General features: G+C 29.5%; 9 protein-coding genes across 9 annotated transcripts; 6 read left to right on the top strand and 3 right to left on the bottom strand.

Moving 5' to 3' along the window:
* Positions 1-711: 711 nt before the first annotated feature.
* PPL_09307 (uncharacterized protein) lies at positions 712-1,404 on the bottom strand (the record flags this gene model as incomplete). Its single annotated transcript, XM_020580104.1, has 4 exons — positions 712-896; positions 1,135-1,154; positions 1,248-1,280; positions 1,400-1,404. 4 exons carry the CDS (start codon positions 1,402-1,404, stop codon positions 712-714), a joined length of 243 nt encoding a protein of 80 aa, XP_020429937.1.
* Positions 1,405-2,557: 1,153 nt separating this feature from the next.
* On the top strand, positions 2,558-3,752 carry PPL_09306 (uncharacterized protein; the record flags this gene model as incomplete). The annotated part of the gene is made up of 4 exons (XM_020580103.1): positions 2,558-2,580; positions 2,697-2,815; positions 2,899-3,395; positions 3,486-3,752. The coding sequence occupies 4 exons, from the start codon at positions 2,558-2,560 to the stop codon at positions 3,750-3,752; spliced, it is 906 nt and encodes a 301-aa protein (XP_020429936.1).
* A 64-nt stretch (positions 3,753-3,816) lies between these two features.
* Positions 3,817-8,630, top strand: PPL_09305 (uncharacterized protein; the record flags this gene model as incomplete). The annotated part of the gene is made up of 7 exons (XM_020580102.1): positions 3,817-3,827; positions 3,995-5,103; positions 5,179-5,789; positions 5,884-5,971; positions 6,367-7,137; positions 7,233-7,502; positions 7,597-8,630. 7 exons carry the CDS (start codon positions 3,817-3,819, stop codon positions 8,628-8,630), a joined length of 3,894 nt encoding a protein of 1,297 aa, XP_020429935.1.
* Positions 8,631-8,859: 229 nt separating this feature from the next.
* On the bottom strand, positions 8,860-9,804 carry PPL_09304 (FAD synthase; the record flags this gene model as incomplete). The annotated part of the gene is made up of 3 exons (XM_020580101.1): positions 8,860-9,108; positions 9,212-9,578; positions 9,677-9,804. The coding sequence occupies 3 exons, from the start codon at positions 9,802-9,804 to the stop codon at positions 8,860-8,862; spliced, it is 744 nt and encodes a 247-aa protein (XP_020429934.1).
* Positions 9,805-10,603: 799 nt separating this feature from the next.
* On the top strand, positions 10,604-14,870 carry PPL_09303 (uncharacterized protein; the record flags this gene model as incomplete). The annotated part of the gene is made up of 10 exons (XM_020580100.1): positions 10,604-10,649; positions 10,721-10,971; positions 11,071-11,453; positions 11,518-11,646; positions 11,706-12,035; positions 12,098-12,359; positions 12,818-13,738; positions 13,813-14,163; positions 14,272-14,477; positions 14,582-14,870. The coding sequence occupies 10 exons, from the start codon at positions 10,604-10,606 to the stop codon at positions 14,868-14,870; spliced, it is 3,168 nt and encodes a 1,055-aa protein (XP_020429933.1).
* A 201-nt stretch (positions 14,871-15,071) lies between these two features.
* PPL_09302 (S26 family signal peptidase) lies at positions 15,072-16,056 on the top strand (the record flags this gene model as incomplete). The annotated part of the gene is made up of 3 exons (XM_020580099.1): positions 15,072-15,461; positions 15,535-15,852; positions 15,991-16,056. 3 exons carry the CDS (start codon positions 15,072-15,074, stop codon positions 16,054-16,056), a joined length of 774 nt encoding a protein of 257 aa, XP_020429932.1.
* A 197-nt stretch (positions 16,057-16,253) lies between these two features.
* On the top strand, positions 16,254-19,324 carry PPL_09301 (uncharacterized protein; the record flags this gene model as incomplete). Its single annotated transcript, XM_020580098.1, has 8 exons — positions 16,254-16,408; positions 16,488-17,408; positions 17,482-17,595; positions 17,731-17,967; positions 18,036-18,674; positions 18,747-18,887; positions 18,971-19,124; positions 19,181-19,324. 8 exons carry the CDS (start codon positions 16,254-16,256, stop codon positions 19,322-19,324), a joined length of 2,505 nt encoding a protein of 834 aa, XP_020429931.1.
* A 351-nt stretch (positions 19,325-19,675) lies between these two features.
* Positions 19,676-20,153, top strand: PPL_09300 (thioesterase family protein; the record flags this gene model as incomplete). The annotated part of the gene is made up of 2 exons (XM_020580097.1): positions 19,676-20,012; positions 20,080-20,153. 2 exons carry the CDS (start codon positions 19,676-19,678, stop codon positions 20,151-20,153), a joined length of 411 nt encoding a protein of 136 aa, XP_020429930.1.
* A 132-nt stretch (positions 20,154-20,285) lies between these two features.
* PPL_09299 (uncharacterized protein) lies at positions 20,286-21,686 on the bottom strand (the record flags this gene model as incomplete). The annotated part of the gene is made up of 1 exon (XM_020580096.1): positions 20,286-21,686. The coding sequence occupies one exon, from the start codon at positions 21,684-21,686 to the stop codon at positions 20,286-20,288; it is 1,401 nt and encodes a 466-aa protein (XP_020429929.1).
* Between the last annotated feature and the right edge of the window lie 1,782 nt (positions 21,687-23,468).

The following is a 23,468-nucleotide window of genomic DNA, read 5'->3' as shown; positions in this document are numbered from 1 at the left end:
AATAATATTAAAATTTATGATTTAGACAACAAGATAGTGATTAAAATTTAAATTTATTCTTTTAAATATCATAACCCCCAATCCAAACAAGCATAATACATTGATTGTTGGAATTATAGGGTTTATTCTTTCCCAAATTAAAATCTTCTCCTTTCTAATTTAACTGTGGTGTTCCAATCAATATTTTTTATTATTTTAATTTGTATTCTAAATAATTTTCCTTTAACACCCCATTTTTAGGAAGTAGATTTAAATAATAGAGGTAGGGGTTTGAGGGGGTTTATGGTGTTTTATTAAGTTTCTTTTTATTCAATCTTTTGAAAAAAATAAAAATTAATATTATTTTGAATTCAATATGTAGATTCTTCCCACTTTGATTAAGTTTCTATAAATCAAAAAACAATTTTTTTTTCCAAGTTGAGCTTTATAAATGATAGAAGAAATTTGTTGATTGCAATCAATTTGTGTCTTTTATACTTTTTGAAAACTGAGTTTCTACTTTTTTTAACTTCAATTTTCAAACAAAAAAATAAATACTAAACTTAATGATAGAGAATTCATTGTTAAATTTAGAATGATTAAAAACAAAACCAAATTCAATTCGACTCTACCCAATATCGATTTATACATTATCAATACATTTTAAATTTATTAAAATAGTAGATGTTGTTTGCTTGATTATTTTATTTAATAGGTTGTCAGATAAACAGTTTAGAGGTTGAGATCAATGACGGCATTGCCATTAATAATTTTATTCTGGTGATCAAGATCATCAACTTTTACATCCGAGAATGCAATCTTGTTTGATGATTGGTTTGAACTGGTTCCAGTGACACCAACTTGACTCTTGAAGATGGAGTTGTTTGATTGGACTGATCCCATTGAAGATAAAGCAGCTATAATTATAATTGTATAAAAATTAATAAATATTTATTTTAGATTTATCTATTTTTTTAAATTTACAAATTAAAGTCATATTTAGATTTGTTAGTATTAAAAGTAATTTGATTTGATATTGAAATAGATAAACAAAGTTAACTATTTATAGTTTTACTCAATCATATCATTTTTAATATTCCAAAGATTTATTTTAATAGATTCGATCCTTTAAAAATATTTTTAATAAATTTATACTTTGAAAATCCAACATTGTACTGAATGTTAGAATATAATTTAAAAAATAGATAGATCAACAATTTAGAGATTTAAATATTTAATTAAAATATTCTGAATCTAATTTTATTTACTAGGATGTATTATGATCTTTATAAACAATCATCCTATAAAAACAAAATATAAAAACCACTAATAGTCCATTGATTTTTCGTGGGTTGTCAACCCCACTCAAGTGTGGTTGTTTGAGAGGGTGAACTGTAAAGTATGAATACTTTCCCATTACCACATTTTTTAATTTATTTGTAAAATATTTAATATTGTTAAAAGAATATTGATCATTTATATTTTTAAAATCAAATTAATTCTTATCGTCTTTTCAAATATTGATGACGAATTTACTCTCACTAAAAAAATAAAAATGGATTATTTTATAAATAGGGGTATTAATTGATAAAAAAGTATAGAATTGATAATTTGCTAGTTTTGATTAAATTTTATTCTTTTTAAATCAAATATTAAATTTCTGTATGTAAAGATCTCTTTTATCTTGTTGTAGAACTAGATTAATTTAATAGATTATTGAGGTTTTTCCACTTTTTTTATTTGTACAGAAAGAAGTTTTCTTATTTTTTACTTATAAATTTTGGTATGTTTCGCTGGTTATTTCAAAAAACACATACTAGAGTTATTATCTTTTTATAAATGGATATAATTAATATTTGAAAAACAAGATATCAAAGATAGAATGATAGATCAGAATGTTAGATGGTTAATGTTTTTTTAAAGTTTATGTGAATTCAATCTTTAGAAGATTCTCATTACTCTTAACTGATAGTATAAGCTTCAATAAATGCATTCGAAGCTTATTCGACAATATCGACGGTAATAACAGAAGTCTTTTCAGTATTCGATATAAAATCTACATCTGTTTCTATATCCAAATTAACAATTCTGTTTGTTGATTGGCTTGAACTAGATACAGTGACTCTCTTGAAAATTGATTTGTTTGATAGGACAAATCCGATTGAAGATAAAGTAGCTATAATAAAAAATAATGGAATAGTTTTAATATCTATCATTATTTATTAAAAAATTTTATTATTAAAGTCATTTTTAGATAATTAGTTTTTTTTTTTTCAAATTAAAAAGTAATTTAATGAAAAAAAGACAAACAATGTTTACTATTTATAGTTAATCAATCATAATGTTTAAACTTGAACGAAATAGAGATTTTAAATTAATTAAGTATATTAATTAAATTTGATGTATAAAACCAAATAAATTCGACCTATTTATTCAATCTTTCCCTACCACATTTTTATATTGTAATCTAAAATTGATTGTATTTTTTTTTATTTAAACAACAAACAATTAAATAATTACTTCAATTTGATTAAAATGTATCTATTTTTTTTTTGCAAATATGATTAAAAACTAAAAAATGGATGAACATCAAAAAATTAAGTCATAAAAATAATTGTAATTTTATTAAAAAAAATTGATAACATGCTAAGAAATATATTATACATTAATAAATCAATATATAAATACTCATTGCTAAATAATAGATCTATTATCAGTGTTAATAGATATCTTTGTACAACAAATCATAATAATAATAAGAGTATTAATGTTAATAATTTAAAGAATAATCATAATAATATAAATGAAATACAAAAAAATGATATTTTATCAAAAGGTAAGTACTTATAATAGATGTTGTTGAAAATGATCATTTATTAGATGGATATATCAAAATATTGATTGTCAAAGTTTAAAAAGATTTAAGAGATATAGGTATCTATCTACCGGAGGAAGTGGATGATGATGCAGCTCCCGAGGAATACGATGAGTTTGGCAATCTGATTGAGTATGACGACGAAGGAGAGCCCGTCGTCCTATCGAAACAGGATCGTAATCTTCTAAAGATGGTCGAACATCAACAGAATGCACAGGCACTGACCGATAAGATCAGAGGTATCGACGAATCGAATCTCTTTGGCAATGTCCCGGTTAGAGATATCGCAGAGGCACAACAAGAGTGGGATCACGCAGAGTATGAAAACAAACAAAAGATGCTAGGTGACATTACACATATCGATCTAGAAGATAAGGTGCCGGAGCGTGTCGAACTCTACAATGAAATATCGAATCGATTCTCTGTCGTCGACGATGAGCGTCATATTCACTTTAGAGATGAAGATGAACCATCTACAAGTTCTAGTAGTGAACCACATTTCTCTGATCAAATACCAGCTATAAATATAGCATCAAACGATGTATGTATATAGAGTTTTAATTAACTACACGACTTAAACAATATACTTACATGTAATAAATAATCAAACATCAAACAAAACAAAAAAAAGGATTTATCAACTAGAATATCAAAGATTAGACAGAGATTACAGAAGAATCAGTCACTTTCGGGCAGACTGACGGTAGAAGATATAAATAAGATGTATCAGCTGTATAGAGAAGATCCAGAGTTGAATAGCGCAGAATCATTGGCACAACGATTTTCATTGGATGTCGGTGCTACCAAAAATATGTTACAATACTTTGCTGTGCCGATCGTTGTTAAATATAATACTGGTGTCAAATCAGGTCATTGGTCTGTCATATTCGAGCAATAACCAACACAGTAAAACAATCATAATAAATTATTGGACCGACAATTATTACTATAATAAAAAAACAATGACAACTATGTAATTTTTAAGTGTCTTTTTTTTTTTCTAAGAAAACACTGATCTAGGTCAAAAAAAAAAGACGAATTATTATGTTTTGATAATATTAAAAATACATGTATATCAATTATATAGTTGTTGTTGTTGTAAAAAAGATAATATAAAAAACAAATGAATAAATTAATTAGTAACGGATGTAAACCTTTTATAAAGATAAATAATAGTTATTCATTTCTAAAGAATGCAGATCCCGTTGTAATGGAAACTTTGTATAAGAGGATGACATTCTCTGCACCCAACTATAAGCGTGGTATCAAGAATTCAACTAGTTCAATACCATTCGCATCACCGTTTCACACTCTAAAAGTACCTTTCTTTGCACCGAAAACTGGTAAATTCGCTACTGGATTGCTACCAATCGTTGCAAATGAACTGTCAGAGTTGAACGTAGATTACAATCGTATTGATGAACGTATTCCTATACCTCAACTCTATAGTAATTGGGATTATTCAATTAAACTACCTGAACTACAAGAATCATCATCATCATCATCAGACTCAAAGACAAAATCAAAAACAAAGAAAAAGAAATCAAAAAAGAGTGAAGATGGAGAAGAAGGAAAAGGAGAGATGGAACAAGAATTAACGGAATTGGACAAACAACAACAAAAGATGATTGATCTCTATGAAAAGTCATTGGTTCCAACTAGATTATTCGATATGCAGAGCGATGATTTGGAACCAAAAGAAGTGGACAACGATTTGTTGTTGGATGACAGTGGTAATGGTGTAAAGCTATATGATTTTCAAGTGGAGAGCATCAATTTCGCGCTGGCAAATCATCGTGGTATTATAAAGTGTGCAACCGGTGGTGGAAAGACAATGATTCTCGCCAGTCTGATCAAGGCACTCGGTGATGATGTATCGGTGTTGATTCTAGTTACCAAACGATCACTGGTCACCCAGATTCACAAGAGTCTTGTCGAAGCTGGTGTATGCAACGCAGGCAGAGTGTCATCCGATTACTTTGAACCGAAGCGTGTCACCATCTCAACGCTGATGTCGGCACACAAGATCGAAGAGCAATGTCGACGCGCACAGGTATTGCTAGTCGATGAAGTTCATGAATTCACATCGCCAACCGCTCGTAACGCATTCAAAATGTTTGACAACGCCTATGCTCGCTTTGGATTCTCAGCAACACCATTCAAAATAGATGATCCCATTCATAACAATCGTATTACCTCTGTTTTTGGTACATTATTATGTGATATCACAACTAAAGCATTGACCCAAAGTAAGTGCAAAAACAACAATATTTATATCAAGTAAGAATAGAATTCAACTTATCCATCTATTTTATTAACAACAGAGAATATATTGGCAAATGCATATATACATTTCTATCCAATTAATTATCATATTAAACAAAAGTCAACAAAGTTGGAAAAAAAGAAAGAGAAATTGCTGGCGAGTGGTGTAGAATTACAAGATAGTGAAAATATTATTTTAGAAGATGATAAAGATGGTCAGATCAATGGAGAAACAAAAGAAAGTAATAACAATAATAGTGGTGGTAAACTTTCATTTTATGATATAGAATCAGATTTAATTGCAGAGAATGATTATTTAAATGAATCGATTGTAAAGTTGGTGGATTCAATCGAATCTGGTAGAATTATGATTTTGGTAAAGAGAATATCGCATGGAGATCGGCTGGCTAGAATGATGCCAAATGCCTATTGGGTAAAGGGTGACGACAATGTTGAAACCAGAGAGTTTGTACTTCACAAGCTAAAGTATGCAAAGAATCAAAAGGTTGTAGCAATCTTCTCTGCTATTGGTTATGTTGGTATCGATGTGCGTATTCATCATCTCATCAACGCTTGCGGTGGAAAAGATCCAAATATGACACTACAGAAACTCGGTAGAGGACTTAGAACCGCTGACGATAAACAACATTTGGATTATCATGATTTCTATGTAAGTTTTGGAGATTTTCAAACTAATAAACAAACAAACTAACTAAATCGATCAATATTAACTTTTTAATTAACATTCGAAACATCTATCATAGTTTTCAGAAAAAGTAAATAAAATTCTAAAATCACATTCTGGATCAAGAATGTCATTACTGAAAAAAGAAGGACATACTGTATTGTTAGGTAAGTTTTTATTTTTCTTATCATTTTTGTTTCATTATTAACTTTTTTATTGTAAATACACAGAACCAGAGATTATTTAAAACAATTTTAGAATTTAATAATTATTTTGTATAAGAATAAAAATGTAAGTAAAATGAAATTTTTTAAAAAAAAAAAAAAAAATAGAAAAGCACAAAACTAATTTTTTTTTTCAAGAGAATAAATCAATTCCGATCTACCACTAAATATCTCGGTGTGATGAAATTTATTTTTACAAAAAACAACAACTAATCGCACAAAAAACCCCTTAGTAGTTCATGAGCAAACAATAATTCTGCTATGATATACTTTGTTGTAAAACTTTATTGAACTTTATTATTCAATTGATATATAATATTTTATTTATTTTAATTTAGATATGGAATCAATTGATGATCTAAATAATCATAGATTAGATATTAATCATACAATTGATAACAACAATATTAATAATAGTATTAGTAGCAGTGTCGACACTGATGTACAATCATCAACAACAACAACAACAATAACAAATATAAAACCAATAACATCAGCATCATTAGTAGGTACAAGAGATGATATAGAATATTTAGATCACGATCATATTAGATATAATAATGTACCGATCACTATCACTCTGAATAAAGTGAATGTATCGCTACGAGGTGAAAGTGAGAATGTATTTACAAAGATCGGACTGTGTGAACGTAAACAACAACGTTTGATTCTCAATAATATCTCTGCCATTATCAGACCTGGAAAGATGTGTGCTATTCTCGGTGGCAGTGGCAGTGGTAAGACGACACTGCTCAATACGATAAGTGGTCGGTTCTCAAAGGCAGAGATGAAAGTCGACGGCCAGATTCTCTTCAACGACATCGTGAGTCCACCACCAGAGCTAGTAAAGAGTGCCGTCGGATACGTCATGCAAAAGGATTACCTACTGCCAAATCTGACGGTGCGTGAATCACTGATGTACTCTGCACGACTAAGACTACCAGTGGACATGCCGAAACAAGATAAAATCAACCGGGTCGAAGAGGTCATTGCTGAACTCGGACTGAGAGACTGTGCCAACACCAGAGTCGGAGGTAACGGAAAACGTGGTATTTCCGGTGGTGAAAAACGTAGAGTTTCAATTGGTTGTCAAATGTTAACTGATCCAAGTATGTATATAACAAATAGGTTCAGTAGTATTATGTGATTAAAATACTAATATGTTTTGTTTTTGATTTGTTTTGTTTTGGTTGTTTTTTTTTAGGTGTTTTATTTCTTGATGAACCAACAACTGGATTAGATTCATTTACAGCCTATCAGGTTACACAAACGATGGTATCGATTGCCAGACAAAACAGAACAGTAATATGTACTATTCATCAACCTAGATCCGATATTTTCAAGTTATTCGATCAAGTAATGTTGTTATCAAAAGGTCAACTTGTATATATCGGTAGTACTTCATCGATGATCGAACACTTTTCTCGATTGAATTTCAAGTGTCCAAAGATGGAGAATCCTGCTGATTATTTTAGTAAGTAAACTATATAAAAAACATTTAAATAATAATAATGATGATTAACATTAACTTTTATTTATTTCAATTCAAGTTGATATTGTATCTATAGATTATAGAAGTGTAACATTAGAACAGAATTCAGTTGATAGATTAAGAGTGTTGGTTGCAGGCTTTCAAGAGAGTGAAGAGAATCAATTGATGTTGAATACAATCGCTGAGAGTGTGACAAACAGTGGAGGTAAGAGTCGATCTATAAAAGAAGTAAAACTTTCTTCACAGCTACGTGCATCTACACCTTTCTACTACTCGATTCCCGCGCTTACCAGTCGATCTTATTTGAATCATTTGCGTGACGTTCCAGCTGCCATCACAAGAATCTCACAGATCGTATCGTTTGGTCTGATGATGTGTATCTGTTTCTTGCGTATCAGCGACGACCAATACGGTGTGCAGAACCGGTCTGGTTTCCTCTACGAGTCGCTCTCTATGATTTTCATTGCACTGCTCAACTGTGTAGCGCTGTTCCCAACCGAGCGTAATCTCTTCTACCGTGAACGTTCCGACGGATTGTACTCGACGCTTGCATTCTTCTTCTCGTACGGTCTAGTGGAGTTGCCTTTCAACATTGTTGGATCGCTCGGCTATGCAGCTGTCACCTACTTTACACTGGGTCTACAAAACTCTGCGGTTCGATTCTTCCGATTCGCTCTGGTTATTTTCTTCTTGTTGTTCTCGGGCGAGTCTGTCGGATTGTTTGTTTGTTCGTTGTTTTACGATGTCGGAATGGCCACTACCATATCGAATGTGTTGCTCTCACTCTTCTCTGTGTTGGCCGGTTTCTTTAGACCGAACGGCGAGCTACCAGCAGTCTTGAAATACTTTAACTATGCACTGCCAACCAAGTGGGCAGCAGAGGTAATCGCAATCAATGAATTCCAAGGATTGACATTCGACTGTCCAGGCAACCAAGCGATCAACGGTACTATCTGTCCAATTACAACCGGTGAACAAGTACTCGAATCCTATGGATGGAACGACATTAACATCTATCAATCTATCTACGTAATGATAATCATATCCGTTGGCTATAGAATTATAAGTCTATTAACATTACAATTTAACAAAAGAGTTGTTGTATTATAATTTTACTTTATCTTTGTTATTATTATTATTGTTGTAATATCATCATCATCATCATCATTTTAATTATTAACTATTTAAAAATAAACTAATGTATATGTATTTATATCATAAGTAAAGATATAAAGCATATATATATTGTTAAAATATAAAATCATTCATAGATCATGATTTATTTTGTGAATATATATTTGTAATATTATGTCTATATTTGTTACTATTTTGTTTTTGATTATTGTACTTTTTTTAATCGACCAGATCTCTCTAAAGTACCGTCTTTCAAATGATATGCAGGTAAGTATTTACCGGTTGATTCATCTAATAACGCTGGGTTGGGAATGGTATCATTGACATGTCCTATCGAAGTATATCCTTCATCATACAAAACACAATATGGTATTTTAAATGTTCTAATAAACTTCCAAACATCTGCATAATTCCATTCTAAAATCGGACTAACTCTTATAAATTGTGGCCATGACTATTGATAATTATAATAATTAAAATAAAATTAGCTATATTATTGACCAAGTTTAGAGCTATCATTAACTTATAATTAATAATAACAATATGATAACACATACAGGATCGGTTTGTGTAAACTCTGTTAAATGACTTGAATAAGGATCAGTTGATCTTGTACCTGCGAAAATAGCTTTGATACTATGCATGTTGACCTGTTGTTCTAAACCATCTTTCAAACCTTTGTCTATCGATTCGACATGCAAATTATATATCTTTGAACAGTAGTCAGTGAATTTAGTGACCTCTTTAAAACTATCTTCTGAATGGAAATATAATGTTCTTAATTTATAACTATCAATACTATTATTATTATCTATATTATTATCTTTTTGTTGTTTTGTTCTCTTTACCAAAACATAGTTCATTAAATGTAATAATACAACACAATCCTTTCCACCATTGAAACAAAGTGCAATTTCTTCAAACCTACATATATATTTATTATAATATATATTTTAAATTAATGAATCATGATTATAATAAATAAATACAATGATCTAGTAATATAAAATTCAACAACTTACTTGTATTTATTAAAAGTTAATTCTATTGTTGCAATTGATTTGTTGATCTTTTCAATTAAAGATGGGTCATCTGTAATATCGTCATCTAAATTAGATAGGTCAAATAGGATTTGTGTGTCTCTCATCATGTTAATTAAAATTCAATATTTAATATTTAATATTTAATATTTAATATTTAATATTCAATATTTAATATTCAATATTCAATATTTAATATTTAATATTTAATATTTAATATTAAAATTTATCGTCACTTATAAAAAAAAAAAATAAAAGAAAAAAAAAAACGATGCAAAATTAATGTGAAATTGTCTAACGTTGATTGAGAGAGATATAGTTTAGAGTTAGTTAAGATAATACTAGAGTTTTATTATTTGATATTTTTTAGATAAAAATATTCAAAATTTTTATACTTTTAGAAGACTGTAGTTCTGTTAGGAATAGATAGACCAAAGTTGAGCTTCACGAACTGTATTGATATGAAAGTGCATTTTCGATGAAATTGCGGAAACTTACTTTTACTGTAGATGATGGGTACATTTCCTTAATGCCATGGGACAAAGCGAATATTCAGTCCTTCATCCGAGAAAAACTGTGTAGCGGAGCAGATACTATCTCAGTGTTGAGGCTGATTGATATATGGATGAAACTTTTCCTTAGTTCAACTATGGAATCGATATTGTCGAAATTGTATCACACCCAATCCCGATATTAAACATTCATAGTAAAAAATAACAGAAGCAACAACACTCAAATGTAAAAAAGAAGAGCAATGCAGACACTGAGCAAATTAATGAAAAAAAAAAATCTATATTATTGGGCAAGAATTCAAGTTGATAAATTTAATTTAAGATATTTTTAATTCATTTTAAACTTTTGAACAAATTCAATCATTTTTTTATTCTAATTCAATATATATATTAAATAATGGTATTTAAATACTCTTCATTGTTAAAAGATATTGATTTAAATGGTTAGTTAAACTATTTTTTTTAAAATAAAAACTTTAAAAAACTAATTGTCTGGTTTATTTTAAAAAAAAAGATGTTGTTACTCTTGTCAATATCTATGGCAAGACTCCATTAAAAACAGTGGCCTTGGTTTTAAATACGACAACTTGTCTAAAATATGAAGATGTAGTTTTTCCTTTTGGTAATAAAAACAAAGAGGAATTGACAAATGATGAAATCGCTGTTCAATGGCAGTGTAGAAATCTATTATGTGAAGTTCTAGAGGAGAGATCTTTCAGACAACTTTTTAAACAAAATGATCTAGATTGTGAATTGTTATCTCATGTATACATTTTTAATTTTTTTTTTTTTAACGATCTATATATATTTTTCTAACCAAACTTTTTAATAATTAATTTCCTTTTCTTTTTTGCGAATAAATAGGACATCTCATCAATTGATTTAATATGGTTAAAAATAAATTTGGCACTTGTGGAGAAATCAGATTTTCCAAATGAACTCTATGATCGATTGAAAAATCCAAATCAAATAAACAGATATCCTGGTATGCCACAGGCATTAAATTCAAAACATTTGCTTGCAAAGAATATCAAGGAAATGGCTGAGAGATTTGGAGAAGAAGAGTTCTCATTCCATCCAATTACATTCACTCTGCCAGAGGATTATTATTCACTTCAACAATTCGCAGAGCAGAATCCTAAAGTCAATTTCATCTCCAAACCAAAATTTGGTGGAAGAGGTATAGGTATCCATTTATATTCAAATGTAAATCAAATTGAAAATGATCCAAATTATGTTATTCAAAAGTAAGAATATTCCAAAAATTATTATAATACATTTAATAGGTTTTGTTACTAACTAAAGTAATAGGTATATTCCAAATCCATTTTTAATTGACGGAAAGAAATTTACCCTTAGATTATATGTTTTGGTAACTTCATTGGATCCCTTGATTATTTATATTCATAATCATGGTTCATTAAAGTTTGCAACTATAGAGTAAGTATTGTAAAACAATTGATGTACTAAAAATTTATCTAATTATAATCTATATATAGTTTTACCAATGATAAGTCTACTTTTAATGATTTAAATATGTCAATGCATATAACCAATCAAGCTCTAAACACTGATCTTTCCTCATATACATTCAGTACAGATGTCAATGTCGATGATGTTGGAAGTAAATGGAGTCTTAAAGCATTTTGGAGATATTTAGATAATAACAACTTGTATCCATCTACTTTATTGTGGAAGAATATTAAAGATGTCGTTGTAAAAACGATATTCAGTGCTGAACCTTCAGTTCTAGAAAAGACAAAAGAATTAATGAAATCTGACTCGGTTGGATTCCAACTGATGGGATTAGATATCGATTTATTAGATAAGTATGTAGTATTAATTGATCAACTAATCTGATAAAGTTAAACTAATTTTTAAAATTGAATAGTTTCCAACCTATTTTCATTGAAGCAAATATGAATGCTCAATTAGGTTTCGCCAAAAGCCCATTCGATAACTTTAACAAATTGGAGTTTATTAGAGAGACATTTGATATGATTGGGCACACCATTTACAATTCAACAACAATTAAAGAGGACATCAAATCTAAACTATTAGAACAAAAATCTGAATTGTTTGTTGATCAATCAATGAATAACTATCATATTGATGAACAATCACTCGATAAACTTGTACAATTTGAATTTGAGGTAAATTATTTAATTTTTTAACTAGTTACTTTGATTTAATTATACTGACCATTCATTATCTTCTCTTTAAAAAAACAACATCTATAGAATATACATCATGCCAACTATGAATTGATCTATCCAAACAAAGAATCAATAGATACACTCTCTAAGTATCATCTAAACAAAGAGAGTAACTTGAATCAGATGTTACATCGTTATGTAAAGAGTGATGGTAAAGATTATTGATAAGCTACCAGTTAATGTGGTTTACAAAACAAAACAAAAAATGATTAATTTAGATTTTAATATTAAACATAATAAATAAATTTAGATTGTAAAATTAAAATCTGATTGATCAAGTAATCACAAATTGAACAAAAAAAAAATGATCATCACATTTTATTTTATTTTTAATTTTAATTTGTAAAAGTTAATAGTACTAATAATAACTTGTTAGTAAGATGGTTTTAAATAAGATATATTACTCAAATCAACTGTTTAGAATATTAAACAATTGTGATGAAGCTGTAAAGAAGTTGGTCATAGTTGGATTGCAAAAGAATGAAGACGATTCTGACAATACATGCATATTGGCAATGTACCCATTGGACTATGACACACTCCTTAACAATCCAACACTATTGAATATAGTTATTCCAGGTTGTGGAAGTTCATTATATCTAGTAGGAACACTATTCATCACTGACTCTGATAATGAGAATGAAAAATGGAATGATAGAGATAGTCAGCTTTCAAAACTCATTAAATCAACAACAACAACAACAACAACAACACCAACGACAACAACATCGATAAACAGCAATCAATTCATTCATTTGAATATCGATAACAATAAAAAGTCGATTGTAGTAGTAGATAGTGGTGACAACAATAATGTTAAACTTGAGAGTAAATCAGTCGGTTGGCTAGCTGAACAAATCAAGTCTTCCTACACTTTGGCGAGAGTGACAGATCAGGTGAGTTGCGAGAATGTCAATTCCATCGATGAATCCAACATCAGTTTGCTGAACAAGCCAAGCAGATCGATACTCTCCAATAATCAGAGCAAGTCAGCAGCAGAACAATGGGATAAGCTGCTAAACCAATCATCTTTATCCAACAACAAGAGTAGTAATAATAGTTCAACAACTGTCGATTTCCAACTTCTCATTAAACAAAGTAGCAACAATAACAAAGATATAACAGAACTGTTTGCACCAACACTAAGGATAAGCAATACTTCAAGTTCACTACCACTAACATTGGCAACACACACCATCGATATCAACACACTGACATACCTACCAAAGAAACAACCAATCAATGCATCACAACTATTCACACAAATAGTTCAAGCTATAAAATTACAAATATCGCAATCATCTACTGTCAATCATGTAATGTATTAATAATACTAACAACACTGTATTTATATTAAATATCAAGATAACTTACTAATTAATTCGTACAGAAAGTATATCATTTCCAATTCAATCATTTAATACCATTCCCAATTAGTGTTAGTTATGAGTTGAATAAATATGGTGAAGTCAATGATGACCAACAGAGAGATAAGAGAATGATGTATCATCGTTTGTTATGTCTACCATTGAATAGACCAATGATAAGATCGACCTCTACAACCATGATGGATACACAATCGAGCAGCTGTGTCGTAGGTGTCGATAACAAACAATGGACTTCTCACATCAAAGATATTCACAAACATCTCGATTGTAATTCAAAGTTTGGTGGAAAAGTATCATTGGTACAAGGTTCTTATGATTATTATCATTATAAACAAGATAATATGAATGATGATGTATGTGTTCTTATTATTTTTTATTAATCTATTTATTATTTTATTATATAACTTAAACTAACAAACATTATTATTATTATTATTATTATTTAAAAAACAAACAAAAAGGGATGGGGATGTGCCTATAGATCAATGCAAACTATTTGCTCATGGTTGAAGTATCAAGAGCTAACAATGAGATCTGTACCTTCACATTGGGAGATACAAAAGACACTCGTCGATATGGATGACAAGAAAGCATCATTCTACAAATCAAGTCAATGGATAGGTGCAATAGAGATTTCACTTTGTTTACAAAATCTATATAATGTAAAGTATTATACTTATTAAAATATTAGATATATATGTTTATTAACAAACCTTTCTTAATCAACATTGACTCTATCTAGATTGATTGTAAGATTATTAATATATCGAGTGGTTCAGATGTTATTTTAAAGACAAGAGAATTGGCAAGACATTTCGAGAGAGACGGTAGTCCTATAATGATAGGTGGTGGTGTTCTTGCGTACACTCTGTTGGGTGTCGACTTTAACAGTGAAACTGGTGAGTCTAGATATCTCATTCTTGATCCTCACTATACAGGTGATCCAGAGAACATCAAACTGATCAAAGAGAAAGGTTGGTGTGGTTGGAAAGGTCCAGAACTCTTTAGAAAAGATGCATTCTACAACTTTTGTTTACCACAACTATCAACAGAAATCTAGAAGTAACCAACCAACTCACCTTCAAACAAATATTATTAAAAATAAATAAATAAATAAATAAATAAAAGGGTCTGTTAACTGAATCAAACCGATTACTTCATATAAATGTATAATTTATAATTTTATTTCTTTGTCATCAAACATCAGATGCTTTAAAAATGAAAAAATGCATTATTGTAAAATATTTATTAATTAATAATAATGAACATCAATATAACTAAATTAAAATATCTATATAGTAATATATTAAATTGTAATAATAGACTAAGTAGTAGTTGTTTATCATTTAATAGTATTGATTTCAAATGTATAAATAAATTAAACACAACAAATAGATTCTATCATAGTAGCAATAGTTATAGTCAAAGTTCAAACAAAACACACTTCAATCATGATGATAGTAAAGAAAATAAAGATGACAACCAAGAACAAATTAATGATAAAAATTACAATAATAAACAAAAAGAAGATAAATATAATGAGAATGAAAAAGAGAACATTGCTAAATCATCGAAAGAAACATTAATAGTAACATTGAAAGCAGTTGGTATAATTTATTTAGTTAGAGAATATGTAATTTCATATTCATTAGTATGTATTTGATTTGATTGCTGTCTATTTACAATGAATCAATAAAGAATTAATTGAAATTATATATTAAAAGTGTTCAGGATCATCGATGCAACCGACATTGAATTCATCGGGTGATATAGTGTTTATCGATAAGACCAATATGAAACCATACAAACGTGACGATATCATTATGGCAGTGTCACCGACCAACCCCAGCGATAACATATGTAAGCGTATCAAGTACTTGGAGGGTGATAGCATCGTGATGGACACTGGCTACGGTTCGAGACGTATCGATATACCGAAAGGTTATTGTTGGATCGAAGGTGACAACCCACATTCATCGTTTGACTCTAGAAGTTACGGTTGTATTCCAATGTCTCTTATCAAAGGAAGAGTTATTTTCAGAGTATGTTAATCATTAATCTTTTTAATTAATCATTCTTTGAAGTTCATCATAATACCAATGACCAATGAATGATTCATATAATATAAGCAAGCTAACTGACACTCTTTTTTCTTTTACTTCTTCTTCTTCTCATATTAGTTATATCCATTCTCATGGTTAGACTCACCACCACCCAAATCAATATCAACACATAAAATAAATTAAATATCTTTTATTTATTAATTTTTTAAATATACATTCGCCTAACCCCATCTTGCTCCAAATTCCTCAGATAATTATTTCGCAGAAAAAGATCTATCTTTTTTTTTTTTTTTTTAAATAAAATCACAGATTCAGATCATTCAAAAATAAAAATCATTGTAATATAATAATTAGAATACTTGTAAATAACAAACAAATAAATGACTATATCAGTTAAATTAAGATTTTTAAATAGTGGGAGTTGCGGTAACACCAAAAATAATGATAGTTTGGAGGGTTTCGAACATCTATTAGAAATAGGTTCCAATATCATTGGAAGAGGATCTCCTACATTTATTAATGATACTCATATTAGGTATGAACATATATATTCAATAAAATGATATCAAAGAATGATAGTTTTATTGATATTTATATTATATATGTATTTACAGTCGAAAGCATGCAGAGATTGTAATATCAAAGGAATTGTCACAAGTAACCTATACACAGTTGGGTCAGAATCAAGGTAGATTGACAAGAATCGCTGTGGGTGAAGTCAATGACGAGCTTGGTGGTGCTGCTGCTGCTGGTAGTAGTGATGAACAAGCGGCAGTCAATTCCATAAAGATTACTAAAGGATTATCTTTAGTACTGAAGAACAACGATCGAATTACACTGTATGAGAATGGTATCACATTGCAAGTGATCATAGAAGATGACCAGATGGAACCAATGCAGACATCAATCGATGATGAATGTGCTACTCAGGTAGATTCATTCGATCTTGAATATCATAATAATAATATAGATGACATTGATAACAATGATATAACATCAAACATTGAAATAAACAATAGCAACAACAACAATAATAACAATAACAATACCAATAATAATAATAATGATATTGTTGTAAATAGAAAACAACTTCAAAAGATACATAAACATGAAAATAATAATAACACAACAACAACAACAAATGTTATAATAACACAAAGTTTAAAAAGAGATAGAGAAGAAAACTATGAATATTCAGAGATAAAGAAAACAAAAGCTGTACATAATGATAATAATAATAATAATAATACAGTTAGCAATAGCAGAAATAATAAACCAGATTTATCAAATAACTCATCGCCTGTATATGTTGAAGATGATACAAGAATCAACCTGCAAGAAGATGAACTTGTATTTATAAAGAGATTGGGTCGTGGATCCTGTGGAGAGGTCAGTCTATACGATTGGCGAGGTACTCAAGTAGCTGTTAAAATCATCTATAAATCACTGATACACAAAGATAAGAATGGTGAATTCGAGAAGGAAACATCTATTCTTAAATGTCTTAGACATCCAAATGTTGTATTATTTATGGGGTAAGTGTTTAATCTTTACTTTACTTTAGTCAATTAATAATAATACTAATTAATGTGTTATTATTTATTTTAGAACATGTTTGCTAAAAGGTAATCTTGCAATTATAACAGAGTATTTGAATAGAGGATCACTTAGACATGTGCTGGATGCAAAGAGTTCGATTGGATGGAATATCAAAGTGAAGATGTGTTTGGATATTGCTCAGGGAATGAACTATCTGCACACCTACAATCCAAGGATTATTCATCGTGATTTAAAGTCAGTGAATCTACTGGTTGACAACAACTACAACGTAAAAGTATCTGATTTCGGATTATCTAGATTCACCAACGGAAACGATCAGGCCAAAACATTCTGTGGAACACTACCGTGGATTGCACCTGAAGTGTTTGGTAGCGCCGGTTACTCTACAAAAGCTGACATCTTTAGTTTTGGAATCGTACTATGGGAGATCCTTACTCACAAAACTCCACAAGGAAATGTATCAAACACTGAATCGGGCTTACCTGAAATGCCATCAAACTGTCCTATTCCATATGCTCAACTCATTAAGGATTGGTAAGTAATAGCAGCAATAGCAATAATAATATTAGCAACACTGTTAATTATTAATATTATATTTATAGTTGTTCAAAGAATCCAGAAAATAGACCTACATTCCAACAGATTATTGGTAGATTGAAATCAATGTTTGTTATCAACAATGAAAATAATGAAAATATAAATAATACAAATGAAAATAATGAAATAATACAAAATAATAATAATAATAACAATAATAATAATAATAATAATAACAATATAAATAATCAGAATAATAGTAATAATAGTGGTGATGGTAAAGTTGAAAAACAAAGTTTATTCAATTGGAGAATAGAGCCATCGGAGATAACAGAGATGAATTTCATAGCGAATACAGAGAACTATATATTGTATTCCGGTATCTATACCAAAGATCAACAACAGCACAAGGTACATATTAAACAGATGCAAACAACTGCTCTACAGGATTTCGAAAAGAAGGAGTTGGACATACTTGCCAACTTGAAATCATCGATGATCTTCAAGTTCTATGGAGTGGTCTATAATGCCAATGAATATGCAATCGTCTCTGAATACACTCCAAATGGTACATTACTCTCCTCCATGAAGGACAAAGAGCAATCCTTCACCTGGGAACGAACGTTGGATCTTGCCATTCAAGTAGCCAAATCGATTAACGCACTTCATCATTTCACTCCAATGATATTACACAGAGGAATAACGTAGGTTATCTGTTTTATAATACTTGCTGAACAAACATACTAACATTAGAATTTATATCTAAAACAATACAGGAGTGAAAGTTTTGTATTCGATATCAATAATAATATAAAGATAACAGATTTTGTACTTTCAAGATTTAATTTACACGAGAATATGGTATCATTAGGTCAAATCAAAGGTAAATTCATTTATTCTCCACCAGAGTTATTTTTGTAAGTATTAATACTAAAAAAAGTACATAAACAATAAAGCTAACTTTTGAAAACTAATATTATTATTTCCAATATAATCATAGGTCAAAGAAATACAGTTCTAAATCAGATGTTTATAGTTTTTCAATTGTGTTATGGGAACTTATACAAAGATGTATAACCAACGACTATCAAATTCCATTTTCCAACCTTAAACTTGACTATGATTTTCAGATTATACATCAAACTTCCAAATCAGTATGTTTTAATTATTTAAAACTTTAGTCTCAATTCTTATTAATTTCATATTTTAGAAAAAGAGACCAATCATTGACGAAACAAAGACACCACAATTATTGGTACAGCTACTAAAACAATGTTGGGATGACAATCCTGAGGATCGTCCAGATCTCGATAAAATTATCGTTACACTGGAATCTATTAAATCGAAAATATAAATTGGATTATTATTATTTGTTAAAGATGTCTTATACTCTCTCTATATAGTAAAATGATCCATTCAGATGATTTATTTTAATTATTACTCCACTTATTCCGTCATAAAAAATTGTTTTTTTTTTTTTGAAATAAAATTGAACATTATTGAATTATTTGAATAATTTTACTAGCAACCAATTGAATGCCACATCACCAACCAAGTGGAAATAAGAACTTTAGCTAAATCTTTCCTTTTCATCTGATTTAAAAAATCTGCAAGTTTTAATATTTTAATTAAATTTGCACAAATGACAATTATATATTGTTTTTTAAAAAGACAACTTCTTTCATTTTAAAAATAAAAAGAAATAATGTCATCTCCAAATTTAACAGCGAAAGTAGGTGATACTCACGAGGTAAAGTCAACTGTTGAAGAGAAACACTTGGCAAACATTGTGGGCAGTGGTGACATTGAGGTGTTTTCAACACCATCTATGATTGCTCTCATGGAGAAAGCATCTGTAGATTGCATCAAAGATAAAATGGGTGCAGATTGGAGTTCTGTTGGCACTTCAGTTAATATTGCACATTTAGCAGCCACTCCTCTAAGTCTAGAGGTATCGGCAGTTGCTACAATTACTGCAATAGACGGAAAGAAAGTGTCATTCAAAGTTGAAGCAAGTGATGCCACTGGTAAAATTGGTGAAGGTAAGTAGATTTATATAGATTGAGCTAAATTGAATGACTATTAAACTTATATTTACAAAACAAAAAGGTACACATGAACGTTTTATTGTACAAAGAGATAGATTCAAACAAAGAACTTATGAAAAGTTAGAAAAGAAGTAAACAACAATATATTTTTAATATTAGTAGTTTTTATTTAATAAAACAAAGGTTTGCTGTAGATTTGTTAAAAATAATATATCAATGGGTATTCTGTTGGTTTTGGTTATTAATCAAAAGAAGTAAATTAACTATTTACTTTGATGATGGTGGTGGATATTGTTGGAATGGTTGGGTTGGTGGGTGTGGTTGATTTAATGGGTGATAGTAGAAAACATTTGGTGCACTTGGGTCGTAGTAGTAATAACCTGGTGCTGCATTTGGAGTTGGTGGTGGTGGAAGTGGGTTGCTTGGTAAGGGTGGTGGAGGTGGCAATTCTTGGTCATCCGATGGTTGCTTCTTTTCAATTCTCTCGATGGCAGATCTTCTCTCCTCTTCGAGTCTTGCGTTATATTCTTTAAGTTCTTGGAGTTTCTTCTCGAGTTCAGCTCTCTTTTGCTCTTGACGCTCCAAACGTTGTTCCTCTTGGGCAGCAATTGGGATTGGGTTTATGTAGTTGGCGATCGACTCTAACATCTCTGAGAGTTCCAATCTGATGGTGGAAGTGAAAGTCTTGACGTTGTCCTTGATTCTCCAGCTCTCGATCTCCTCCTTGAGTGACTTGAGTACCTTCTCGGTCTTCTCAACCGAAGCATTGAAAATTGACTCCAATTGCTCCATGGCATGATCGATGTTTGGCAACTTGTTCAACAAACGTTCCTCCTCATCAATGTCTTCCTCTTCTTCGTCATCATCCTCATTGTTGTTATTGTTGTTGTTTTCGTCCTTTGGTTTGTGCTCCTTTGATTCGAAACTGATGTTTCTGACTTCATTCTCCAATTCTCTGAGAGTGTTTGATATACTCTTCAACAATGAAATGTCTCTTTGAGCACTCTCCAAATCTCTCTCACCAACCTTTTGTGCAATCGATGGCTTTGGAAGCTCGACAACGTTGACTGGTGATGGACTTGGTGCAGCTTGGACAACTGGTGGAACTGGCAAGTGTTGCTTCTCCAACAACAAGAATTCCTTGAGGATTTCGTCATCAGATGAGACCTCAGTGGAAGCGATCTCTGGTGCTGGACATGGGATTGGCTTACCGATTGGAACAATATTTACAATTTCAACAGTCTTCTTGGCACCCTGAGTCATACTTCTTGGTGAGAGTGGAGCAGCAGTCTCCAAGGAAGCAACCGATGGTGTTGGTCTTGTGCTACCAGTGGATTTTGGTGAAAGACATGGTACTGGAACGAATGATGGTGCATTCTTTGGTACCAATCTTACATGCTCCACGACTTTGGTTGAACCCATTGAAGTGGATCTTGGTGAGAGACATGGAGCGGGCTTGATAATGGGGATGGGTGGTACTACAACCTTCTTTACGACTGGTGGTGGAATGACCTCTTCCTTCTTGGCAATCTCATCGGCTTCAGTAGTTGCCAACAAAAAATCAATAGTTTGATCAAGATCCCAATTGTTTGTCTTCAAAGCAACGATTGCTTGATCCATTGTTGTGTTTGGGAACATAAGTCTTAATGTATTAAGCTTTCCGTCCATATTTCTATTTCTAATTAATATTTTAAAAAAGTTATATATTAATATATTATTCAAATTAATTTGATGTTTCTATAACTCATAAGCATTAAAAAAAATAAAGAACAACTCAATCAATAGTCAGTCAATATTAAATCTCTTACATTTTTTTTATATTATATTAAAACAAAAATAGTTTTAAATTAAAATAAATAAATAAATTAATAAATAAAGAATGATATGTTGATGGATATAAATAAATAAATAAATAGATGGATAGTTGATTAATTAAAATGATTTGATTGTTTGTTCTTTTATGTTGATATTTTTAATAAAAGATAAAATATTATTTGTTTTTAGTTCTCTAGATTAAAAGATAGCAGTGTATGATATGGATTGATAAAGATAAGATTGTGTGAAATGAGATGACTATATATATCTAATCGAGACAAATTAATTTTAAAAATCAAATAAAATCAAACAAAATAGATTGTTTGAAAGATGATTGTGAGAAAGAGTATACAGGAAATATTGGAAATAGAGAATACAGAAGAGTAGAGGTGTGAGAAAAGGTGAAATTTGAAATTGAAATAGGCTTTATCTATACTTTTAAAAGAGTGATAATGATATTCGATAAATAGGCAGAGAAAGGAAAGATTAGATGTGGATGTATGATATCTGTGTGGTATAATAGTTTTTAATATATAAATATATAATATTCACTTTCGTGTTGGAATTATTGAAAAGATTAAATGATTGATATAGATAATTATCATTAAAATAAATATCAAAAAGAATGATTTTGAATTATTATTAAATATTCGAATTAATCAATATGACATGTATGTGCATACAGACTGAAAGAAAGAAATTCAATTATATAAATAATAAAATAAATAAAATAATTATTCGCAATTTAATTTAAATTAAACATGTTTATTTATCTATATATTATTCGTGAGACTAAAAAAACAAAATATTATATATAATGTACAATTGTATTTTTATACATTGTTGTAGAGAACATAATAATTAGATGGTAGAATGTACAACATTCATTAAAAAACAGAAAATAAAAATAAAAAAAGGGGTTAATTGAACATATTATGAACATAAATGGGATATGGAGGGTTATTAAATCAATTCTTTTTGAAAGAGATAAAGACAACAATTGTGGTTGTACTACTTGAAATTGTCAATATTTATTATATTGATGATATGTCATATAAAATATTATTTGTTGGACGAAAGTTATTTTTTACAAACAATTCTCAAAATATATAAAATATATAAATATAATAATATGATTCTTACATTTTTTTTTATAGTTTTATAATATTATATTATTTATTATTCTGAATGAATATTCGAGTTGAATGAAGTAAATTGTAAATAAAAATTAGAATATTCTAAATAAATTGTTTACTTTTATAATTAAAAAAAAAAAAAATGTCTGTAAACGATGAATTAATTATTATAAAGTTGTTTAATATATTAAACAAGTCTATAAAGTAATCTACGAAATGTTAAAAAAGGAAAATGAAATTGAACAACATAAAATAATCTAATACAAAGGGTTAAATTAAACACTAAAATGATTATTATTATTTTTTTTATATTCAAAACCCTATGAAAGGTTCTAAACAGATTAAATGAACATTCTCCTGCTATTAGATTGAATCACATATGTTGCAACATTCTTTTGAAAAAAATATCTGAACACCACGTTAAAAAAAACCCATCTTCAAATTAAAATAAAAAACTCACGATCTTTACTTACTTTTTTGTATAAATTAGGCTTGTTTT

This window comes from Heterostelium album (genome assembly GCF_000004825.1).
Source record: "Heterostelium album PN500 unplaced genomic scaffold PPL_scaffold9, whole genome shotgun sequence".
In the NCBI taxonomy this organism is placed as follows: domain Eukaryota; phylum Evosea; class Eumycetozoa; order Acytosteliales; family Acytosteliaceae; genus Heterostelium; species Heterostelium album.
This window is presented reverse-complemented; position numbering and strand designations above follow the sequence as displayed.